The sequence below is a fragment of the Sorex fumeus genome, unplaced genomic scaffold (genome assembly GCF_029834395.1).
Source record: "Sorex fumeus unplaced genomic scaffold, SorFum_2.1 ptg000048l, whole genome shotgun sequence".
In the NCBI taxonomy this organism is placed as follows: Eukaryota; Metazoa; Chordata; class Mammalia; order Eulipotyphla; family Soricidae; genus Sorex; species Sorex fumeus.
In genome coordinates this window covers 5,172,794-5,183,897 of record NW_026606105.1, presented here as the reverse complement: position 1 = coordinate 5,183,897, position 11,104 = coordinate 5,172,794, and the positions used below count along the sequence as shown (strand labels likewise).

Sequence of the window (11,104 nt, the reverse complement as noted above, 5' to 3'; positions counted from 1 at the left end):
GCCTAGGATCAAACCCAGGTCAGTTGCATGCAAGGCAAGCACATTACCTACTCTACTCTCTTTCTGACCCCTGAAATATTTTGAAAATTTAGAGGGGATCCTCCATGTCCCCACCTTAAAAAGACAAACACCTCACTGAGTGGTAGAGAAGTAAATTCATGTTCTGTGAAATTAGCTCATGGAGTTATTTCAAGCTGATCAGAAACTTGCTTTTCTGGTTTTCTATCACAAACATAAAAATTATTTTTATGATGTACTTTTTGGAAACGTGGAAATAAAACATTAAATATGCTCCGATGTTGGTGAGGAAAGGGATGAACACAAGGCAGGGATGGAGGATTCTAGTGCTCCTGACCCAGCTCATATGTGTGTCCTCTGCCCACTACCTCTAAGCCTGTTGGCCTGGGAAAAGCAGCCATGCAGAAAGTTCCCAGTAGAGTCCCTGGAGAGCCTCACGTTCCTCTACTGACATGCTAACAGGTTCCAGAGCTCCAGGGGCATGCAGAGAACAAACTGAATGCTGTGTGGGAAGAGTATCTCATATGTTCCTTCAAGAGTCAATTGCCTTTTGACTTGCCTCCCCCCACCCCTCTCTCTCTCTCTCTCTCTCTCTCTCTATATATATATATATATATATATATATGTGTGTGTGTTAGTGAAACACCATGAGGTACAGTTGTAGACTTACAAAATTTTGTGCCTGGGTTTTTATTATACAATGATCAAATACCCATCCCTCCACTAGTGCCCATTTTCCACCGCCATGTATCCCAGTATCCCTCCCACAACCATCCCCCCCATCCTACCCTGTCTCTGTGGCAGGGCATTCCCTTTTGTTTTCTCTCTCCTTTTGGGTGTTGTGGTCTGCAAAAGAGGTATTGAGTAGCAATCATGTTCGGTCCATAGTCTACTTCCAACATGCATCTCCCCTCCTGGGAGGATCCTCCAAACACCCTTTATTTGGTGCTCCCTTCTCTATTTGAGCTGTCCTTTCCCCTAGAATGCCCGGCTGGCCTCTAAGCCATGGAGTAATCCTCCTGGTACTGATCTTGGCTATTCTTGGGTATTAATCTCCTATTTTGTTACTTTATGTCCCCCAGATGAATGCAATCTTTTTATGTCTATCCCTCTCTTTCTGACTCATTTTGCTTAGCATGATACTTTCCATGTAGTACCACTTGTATGTAAATTTCATGACTTCATCTTTTCTAACAGCTACATAGTACTCCATTGTGTAGATGTACCAAAGTTTCTTTAACCAATCATCTATTCTTGGGCACTCAGGTTTTTTTCCAGATTCTGGCTATTGTAAAGAGTGCTGCAATGAACAAACAAGTGCAGATGTCACTTCAACTATACATTTTTGCCTCTCTGGGATATATTCCCAGGAGTGGTATTGCTGGGTCAAATGGGAGCTCAATTTCTAATTTTTTGAGAATCGTCCATACTGTTTTCCAGAAGGGCTGAACCAGTCAGCATTCCCACCAACAGTGAAGGAGTTTCCCTTTCTCTCCACATCCGCGCCAGCATCAGTTTCTTTTGTTCTTTTGGATGTTATGACTTGCCCCTCTCTTTCTGGCTATTTAGGTGTGGTTTTCCATGCCCTTTTCCAACCCTTCCATGTTATGACCCTTTTCTTTTTGATCAGTGAGGTTTTAGATTCATCAGCTGTGCCCACAAAAATGAAGGTGAGAATAAACTTCATCTTCAGTCTCCTATCCTACCAGTAGCAGACAAGCAACACAAAGTGCAGTTTTCTTGATCTCAAGTTCTACTGTTCTTAGCCAACACAACATTGGCAGAAACAGAAGTTGGGGTTTGTGAAGAGAAGAGGATCTTATTGAAGACTGTCTACTAGAGTTCAATTTCTGTTTTAGGATTTACTAGCTGCCTCATCTTAATAAGAGCACTCGACATCTTTAGATTCAAGTATTTTCAGATACAAATACATTAGTATTATCTCACAGAATAATTGTCAATACTGACTACCACTTTATAGCCTTGAAACATTGTATAGCACTTATGAAATGATGAATACTAGTGATGGCTACATTTCCTTTATTCAAAAGAGGGAAATAGTGAGTGCTAAGAAAAAAAATTGAGAGTAATCCTAGCTCACAGAATTTTGGTACCAGCATATTTCTGGAACAGTTTCTTCTCACATCTAAGATTAAGAATTATTGAATGCCTATGGATATAGGATGCAGTAAAATCTCTGTAGTCAATACTTTCTTGTCATCATAGTATTACACATATTTTCTAAACACTTCTGCCTTTTACCATTTTTGCTTATAGTTCAAAATAATACATAGTTTAGCTGAAATTTGGGGTTATTTATGGTAGGAGGTGAAAGATGGTGGACATTGTGTCTGCTATAGCGATGCAATTCCAGAGGGCAAATGCACAAGATCTTAGAAAACTGGGACACATAAAGGGGTGAAATTTTAAAAAGAACAAGATCAAACACTCCTGAAATTCATATGGAGCAATAACCCCCCCCAAAAAAAGCTAAAGAAACCCTTGGGGGAAAGAATATAAGAGGCATCAGCTTCCACCACTTCAAACTGTACTACAAAGTGATAATGGTTAAAACAGCATGGTATTGGAATAAAGACACACCTGCAGACCAATGGAATAGAGTGAATATCCTGACACACATCCTCAAATATATGATAATTTAATCTTTCATAAGGGAGCAAGAAATAAGAAGTGAAGCATCCTTTTTAACAAGTGGTGCTGGGAAAACTGGACAACTACATGGAAAAAATGACCTTAGACCTCTAATGCCATGAGCAAAAGTCAGATCAAAGTGGATTAAAAACATCAACAACAGACCTGTGGAAGAACAACCCTCCAGAGCATTGAAGCTAAATGTATCTTCAAAGATGAAGTACCATTGACCAAGAAAGTGTAAGCAGAGATAAACAAATGGGGCTACATTAAACTAAGCTTCTGCACTTCAGAAGAAACAGTGAACAAGATACAAAGACAGCTCGTGTAATGGGAAAAATTATTCCCCCAACTCTCATTTAATTAGGGATTAGTATCAAAAATAAACAAGACACTAGTAGAACTTCACATGAAAAAAATCCAACTCCATTACAAAAATGGGAAGAAGAAATGAACAGAAACTTTCTTAAAGAAGAAATTTGAATGGCCAAAAAGGCATGTGAAAAATTGCTCTTCATCACTAATCATCTGGGGAGATACAAATCAAAACAACAATGTGATATCATCTCATACCACAGAGACTGGCACATACCCAAAAATCAAGAATAACTAGTGCTTGTGCTGAACAGGGGGAAAATGGACTCTCATTAGTTGCTGGTGAGAATGCCATCTGGCTCAACCTTTTTGAAAAACTATAAGGACAATCCTTATAAAATTAAAAATTGAGCTTCCATTTAACCCAGCAATACTACTACTGTAAATATAGCCTGGAGGACCAAAAACACACATCAGAAACACCATTGACACTCCTATGTTCATTGCCACAATGTCCAGGATCTGGAAACGATCTGTGTGCCCTAGAAGAGATGACTGGATAAAGAAAATATGGTACCACTACACAATGGAATACTATGCAGTTATTAATAAAAATGAAGTCATGACATCTGACTATAAATGATTGGATATGGAGAGTATCATGCTGAGTGAAATGAATCAGAAGAAGAGGGACAGATACAGAATGACAACATTCTTTTGTTGTATATATTTTTTAAAAAGTACAAGACTAATATACAAGACCAAGGAAAACAGAGGCCAGGAGGACTGGTCAGTGTTTGGAATCAACCACAAGTGTGTGGAGAGTGGAGGGTAGGTAATACAGAAAAGGTACCAGTATGAAAATATAATTGGAAATCATCATGCTGGATAATAATTGAATATTGAAAGTGGGTAAAGGATATACAGGATAACCTTTCAGAGAGAGAGGGAGGGAGAGAGACAGACAGAGACAGAGAGAGACAGAGAGAAGAAAAGGGCCTGGTGTAGAGGAAGGCTAGGAGGAGGCAAGAGTTAAGGGGTGGTGGAAGGGAAACTGGGGACATTGGTGCTGAGATGTGTACATTGGTGATGGATGGGTGTTGGAACACTCTATGACTGAAATCCAATCATGAACAGCTATGTAATGGGCTATCTCATGGTGATTAAATTGAAAAAAATTTAAGATAGAAAAGAACAAGATTACCAACAATTTTAAAAGTTGTTTTTATCATTTATAAAGCTTCAGTTACATAGCTTTACAAAATTTCACATATCTTAAGAAACATAAAAGAGAATCTTTTGGCAGCAGTTGTTATGCACTGGACATCAGGCCAGCCTGGGCTTTGTCTCAGCTTTACCATGAACTAATTGAATAACATTGGGCAACTGAACGTGACTTTCAATTTCAGTGTCAGTCACCGTCATGGTCCTCCTGTTGTTCATTGATTTGCTCGAGCGGGCCCAGTAACGTCTCCATTGGAGACTTTGTTGTTACTGTGTTTGGTATATCGAATACATCACGGGTAGCTTGCCAGGCTCTGCCTTGCGGGCGAGAGACTCTCGTTAGCTCGTGGGGCTCTCCGGCCATGTTGGCTGCATGCAAGGCAAACACCCTACCGCTGTGCTATCGCTCCAGCCCAGTGTCAGTATCTACCTAAAAAAATAAGATGGTAATAGTGATGACAATCTTTCTGTCATTAAGATCCTACAAAGTCTAGAACATACTAAATGACTGGAAAAACAAGTTTGTGTGGTGAATCACCACGCTCAAGTTAATCAGATTGACACCTTCGATCTTCCAGCAGGGCCTATGGCGAAGTAGGAGACAGATGCTGTGGTTTGTCTAGAAAGCAAATTAGCCTAGACAGTCCCAAACAGAACTCTTCTTAACTGTTATATCAGGTACAACTTACATTTCACTCTTCCCCCTCAACACATACACCACTCTTGTTGAGTCAGTTCATAGAACAACGGATAAATCATTAAAGCATGTGTGTTCATGGGGATTATGTATGGGAACATGGAAATGCTTTGCTCTTGGGTGAAACTCTCCCTGACAAGTTTTCTGTAATGCTACCCCAGTTGACCGAAGTCTGATCTCATCATAGCAGAATGTTTCCTACTTAGGTCCAAACTTTCCCTTAGCTGGCTTTACTCAGACACAGCCCAAATCTTACAGATGGTATTTAAAAAGTAATTTCCATATTTTTTAAATTAGGTTGTGAGTAAGCAAGCTTTAACAGTGTATCTTAATTTTCTAGTCTATGAAAATCCTATGTCTATCTTTTTACTGATCTGTCTGTTGCATGCGTAAGTTCACAAACCACTAATGACAACAGTTTTGATATATTTAGGAGAAATGATTTTATTTATAGGCCAAATTCAGACATGAATGAATTTGATTGGGTGAGGGGTAGATGGGTCATGAAGAGATAAAGTATTTAGTTGGAAGCCATGGTCTGCTTAATCCAGCTCACGTAGTTGCAGACCCTGGTGTAGACTCCGGGTCTGCCCTTCAGAGCACAGCCGTAGCCCCAGGAGACGATACCCTGGAGTTCTCCATTGCAGACCACGGGGCCACCAGAGTCACCCTGAGAAAGAACAAAAGGACAGTTAGAATTCCCCAACTTCCCCAGGTGGTAGAAGTCTCAAAAGGGTTCCTCCATTACTCTGGGGTCATCTTCCTAAGCTGATGAACTTCCAAGGCACATTTCACATCCCTTGAAATCTAACTCTCCTTTTTCATTTCTTAGTCTCCATTCTTGCTCCTCCCTACTCCCATATCCTGATTTCTTACTTGCAACTTCTTGACCCCAAAAGAGGTGAGAACTAGGGAATTAAGTGTTTTCGAGATAGGTTTTCTTCATTCAAAGACTATAATACATCTCCTCCGAAGAGGCAATTGGATGTACTGTTTGAAAATCATTTTCTGTGTATCATTTTGCACTGAACCCTAAAATGTTGATAGCACAGAATTAAACCCAATCATTCACCAAAGCTAGTTTTCCCCACAATCTATCCCCGGAACACCCTTTCACATTTCCTTGTCTGGAAAGGGAAAGAAGAGTCGAGATGCATGAGACTGAGCTGGGTAAAAGAGTAAAGAAAGGAACCTGGCAAGAGTCCTTTCCGCCCTCCAGGAAGCCCAGGCACATCATGTTGTTGGTGATCTGGCCAGGGTAGGCATTGCGGCAAGTGCTGTCAGACAGGATGGGGGCATTCAGGCACTGCAGGAGCTCAGGGTAGTTGCCTGTTGGTACAAGAGTGCAAATAGATTACCCGGAGGTTTCCCGGACATTGCTTTCTCATTATCTCTCCTCTCTATCTCAAAATCCCTGTATTTTCTTTAGGGTAGCCAATAAATGGAAGGTCTTCCAAACTATTCTATTTTCTCTCTGACACTAGAAACAGTGATAGATATCAAACCAGAGACTGTTTCTAAAATATACTGAATAACATAACAAACAGGTACAGGTTTAGACCTCTGGCAGTAAATGTACTATCCTCTGTTCTGTTCACGTTCTCAGTTTCTAGTTCTCTGAAAATCACTCACCACACTTCATGTGAAGATGTACAGACATCTTTGCCATAGTAGGCTTTTGTTGCGTTTTAGCGAAGGAATTGTTCTAATTTCAATGATTATATTCCAAGAACTCATGTATGCACTACTCTCTGCAAATCTTGCTCTGAGTGACAGTTTGGACTAGTGACCCTCAGCTTGCCTTTCACTGCTGATTTTCTTATGCTAGTTGCTTCTATTCCAGGCAACACTTACTGCCACTGCTCATGGTGTTTCCCCAGCCAGAGATGAGACACTTGGTGCCAGCAGGTGCGCAGGAAGTGGGCAGAGAGACGGTGGCCACTCTGGCATTGAAGGTGGCAGGGGTGCTCAGCTTGATCAGCATGATGTCGTTGTCAATGGTGTTTCCATTGTATTTGGGGTGGCGGATGATCTTGGCGGCGTTGATGAACTGCTCATCACCCTCAAGGACCTCGATGTTGTGCTCTCCCAGACGCACCTGGATGCGGCTATATTAAACACACACACACACACACACACACACAAAAGATTAATATTCTGTAGCTGTCTAACTCCAGCTTCTTCTCCTTACCCAAAAAAAACACAATCAAGAGCAGCAGCTCAGACACAACCCCCTGAGTGTTCATTAACATGGGTATCTGGGTTTGTCCTTTGTTATACAGTCCTATCAGCAATTGTGCTTCGAGGGAGTTATCACTAAAGCAAGGGCTCACAACACACCATCTCAGTAGACTACTGAAGCATGGGACTGTGAGCCAACTGACTCCAATAAAATAGTGACAAAGATGGAGATAAAATTTGTGGCAACTACCACCTGTCAGTGCCAGATAATCTAGTCATTAGCCACCATTCGTATCACACGGCTGCTTCTCCCGGAAGGGAGCATAAAATGAGGCCCCCATAACCATGACACCAGACTCCGTGCCAGGCTGTTTTCATTCAGGACACACCAAAGGAGGGCAGGTGAGAGCCCTCCCCACCCCAAAGAACCCAGACCCGGCAGTCGACCTCCAGGACCCAACCACTGCCACGCTCCAAACCACACCCCACATGCTCAAGACGAGGCTCACATATGAGTGAACATATTTCTGGACACATCATAAAACACTCCCTATCCATTCTCCATAATTACCACACCATATTTGATGAGGTCCAGACAGTAGGCAACAAATCATAGAGGGAAATATATATATATGCATCTATACATATTTTCATATATAGATACTAAAGCTCACATCACCCAGACTTTAACAACATGTTAGTGATATCATATAGAATGTCTTAATGGCTCCTGCAAAATAGAACAATCTTTACACTGTTTCCTATATGTACACTTTTTTGTAAGCATGTTCAGCAGTTCTTCATAACAGACAATACAAAATATATAAATATTTTATACATAAAATATTTTATATATAAAATATATAAATATATTCGGTTTGTTTTGGGTCAGGGATTGGAGTTTGGGATAAAAACATCCTGAATTTGGTGGTGGGAAGGTGTCATGGTGGTGGGATTGGTGTTTGAATATTAAATGTAATCAAATATTGTGAACTAAATTATAAAAAAAATTTTGAAAAAGGGCATATTAGCTATAAGTTATATGTATCTTAATACTGTAAATCTACATCAACTATGTAGTAATCCCACTTTCTTTCCCAAATAAAATATAAATGTTCTAATGAAAAAATAAATAAAATTGGTGGCAATTGATTGGCACCTTCTAGGCTATCAATGCTGTAGGGAGATGTGACAGCAAAGAAATGAGAGAGACTCTTTTTTGGAGAAGAACTAGGCTTTTTCCACATGTTGTAGAGAAAATGCCTTGTGTTTTGTAACCACCTATACCATCTTTTCCCTGATTATGAGTCTTTACTGATTAATGTTTTTAAGCCACTTATCAGGATACCTATAAATCTCCCCATGTTACCACATGAGTCCCAAAATACCAATCCAGTACTAGTGGCATAAGGTATACTCGAGAGTTTTGGAATCTCAGTGCTCACGCACTCCCCTCCCCAGTCCAAATCAGTTAAGAACTCTAAAGGTGCTATGGCAGGAGATGATCACAGTGAACAGGGATATAAACATTGGTCACTTACGACTTGTAGCAGTGAGCAGCAGACACAACCCACTGGCTGTTGATGAGGGAACCACCGCAGAAGTGGTAGCCAGAGTTCAGGGACACCTGGTAGGGGATGGAATTCTTGCCACAGGTGTATCCCCCGACGATCTTGTCATCGTCATCAGCGGGGAAAGCAACTGGTGGGGAAAAGTTGAAAACTCTTAGACAGACCTATCTCGGAAGATATTTTTGCACCCATATTTTTGCAATTAACCGGAAGAGAGCAGACATTGTTTCCTTACCTCATCTGATCAGGAAATGGTGGGTTAAAAGTAATTTTTGAAGACCTATTTCTTTGCGTGCAACACATAAGCTACGTAGACCACTAATGTGTCTAATTTTTGTTTTTGTTTTGGGGTCACACCCAACTGTGCTCCAAAAGCCAACACTTACTCTTGACTCTGTGCTCAGGAATCATTCCTGGCAAGCTCAGGGGACCATATAGGGTGACAGGGACAGAACCTAGGTCGGCTTCTTGCAAGGCAAGTGCCTTATCTGCTATAATATCTGTTTGGTCTAATATTTTCCTTTAAATTAAATGAATATACTTCTTTCATATTACCATTCATATATGAATGCATAATCACACACCCACTTTCAGACACATCAGTACGTTTTTATGCAATGAATACCCTGAACACTATTACTTGAGACCACAAAGGAAAGAGTTTTACCCACAGAGCTTTGCTTGAAAGCCATGCAAAAGGTTTCCAACCAATTTGCAGTAACCATGTCTATTTTCTATGGTCAGTATAAGGTAGATATACCCATGCGATAACATAAATGAGATTTTGAGAGAAGATCTGAACACCTAATTGTCTAAAAGGAAATGTAGACTTTATATTACTGCTCTCCAATTTCTTTTTATTGGTTTTCACCTAAGCTCATTACAAAAGAATTTCAGATAACACTATAAAAAGTCCTTCTTCTATTATCTTTCTAGCACTTTTCAATTTAATCACCATTGTGATCTGGTCTGCAGATTTATTCAGATTTCTTAAATCTCTGAAAGTTTGTGTTAGTAATCTACATGCTTTATTTTTCAAGCATTTTAAAGTCATTTAGTAAAAGATATTTCTAAGAATAAAGACAGGTGGGTTCAATGTATACTTGCTTAATTTGGGCAAGTTTGGAAGTAATTTTGAGTAGTATAAATCTAGTAGCATGAAACATTTTAAAAGTTAGAGCCATAAAATAGTGCAAAGGTTAGGAAGAATACCTAGTTGAGCCAACTCAGTTGGATTCCTGGTACCACATAGTCCCCTCAGTACCACCGGATGCAGACCTTGAGGTCCCCAACACATTTGGGGGGATGGTCTGTGTATCTCCGTTACTACAGGACCCACATAACACTATATCTCTGGACCCTTGCACTGAACTACTGACCTGGCTGGCTAAGAAATGCATATGGATCAGTGAACTCCTGAGAACTTCTTGATAGGTCAAAGTAGATAGATAGAGAGAGAGAGAGAGAGAGAGAGAGAGAGAGACAGATAAAATCATTGTCCTATTTCTTTTTCTTATTAAGTGTATTGTACACAAGAAATATTCTTAGCATTTATTTTATAAAGCTCAGCTCAAAGTCCCCATTCCTGAAAAATAAAACATATTTCCCTAGGATGAGGAGATAGTCTAAGCTCGTGTTTTCTCTGACTACTTTCTATGCTTCCTACCGAAATATTTCCCCAGTAAAAGACAGTTAGCTATCTACAGAATATCAGACTATTTAAGAATCTTGAGTACAGAGATTATATTCAAAATTAGTTGCTCTCTTCCAAAGCATAAAATGAACCTTTGAAATAAATGATAGACAGTGATTTACTTATTTTTAGTTGAGGTGGTATCATTTAATATTTGTGTTCCTTGAGAAATCATCACTACCATAAGTAAAATTAATATCTGCATTGCTCCATGAAAAATTTTTCTTGCAATTCTAACTATACATGTCTACTCTTGGTAATTTTCTGATTCAGTTCTTAATATATTGAGACTCACCAGCGGCTCCCAGGAGAGCGAGGAAGATGAGAGTCTTCATGGTTGCTCACTAAATGTGATACACTGAACAGTTTGTATCCACAGGTATTTATATCTCTAGCTTTGCCTTAGAAACTATGGTGCTAATGCCAAAAAGGTGACTTCACTGGAAACTTACAAATCTAAATGTAGATAATTCAGCACCAAATTAAACATTCGCTTTTGTCCAATTTTCCAAAGGTTATGAGAATGAGTAAATGAAGCCACCTGTTGTAAACTGTTCGCCAAAATGGCTAACAAACAGAGCAAGTTCACCAACAGGGATACCAACAAATGCTTGGATTTCCAGACACAAATACAACTAATTTGGCTGTCTCAACTGTAAGTTTTGACTAGGACACCTTGATGTTTAATATGTACTTGTTCACATTAATAAAATGTGACTCATCATTCACTCTAGCCTTAAATATCCATGTAGC

General features: G+C 39.8%; 1 protein-coding gene across 1 annotated transcript; it reads right to left on the bottom strand.

The window, feature by feature from the left end:
• Positions 1–5,401: 5,401 nt before the first annotated feature.
• Positions 5,402–10,686, bottom strand: LOC130032455 (trypsin-like). The gene is made up of 5 exons (XM_056124012.1): positions 10,647–10,686; positions 8,629–8,788; positions 6,761–7,014; positions 6,099–6,235; positions 5,402–5,576 (listed from the first exon to the last, which is right to left on the bottom strand). The coding sequence occupies exons 1-5, from the start codon at positions 10,684–10,686 to the stop codon at positions 5,427–5,429; spliced, it is 741 nt and encodes a 246-aa protein (XP_055979987.1). The 3' UTR covers positions 5,402–5,426.
• Between the last annotated feature and the right edge of the window lie 418 nt (positions 10,687–11,104).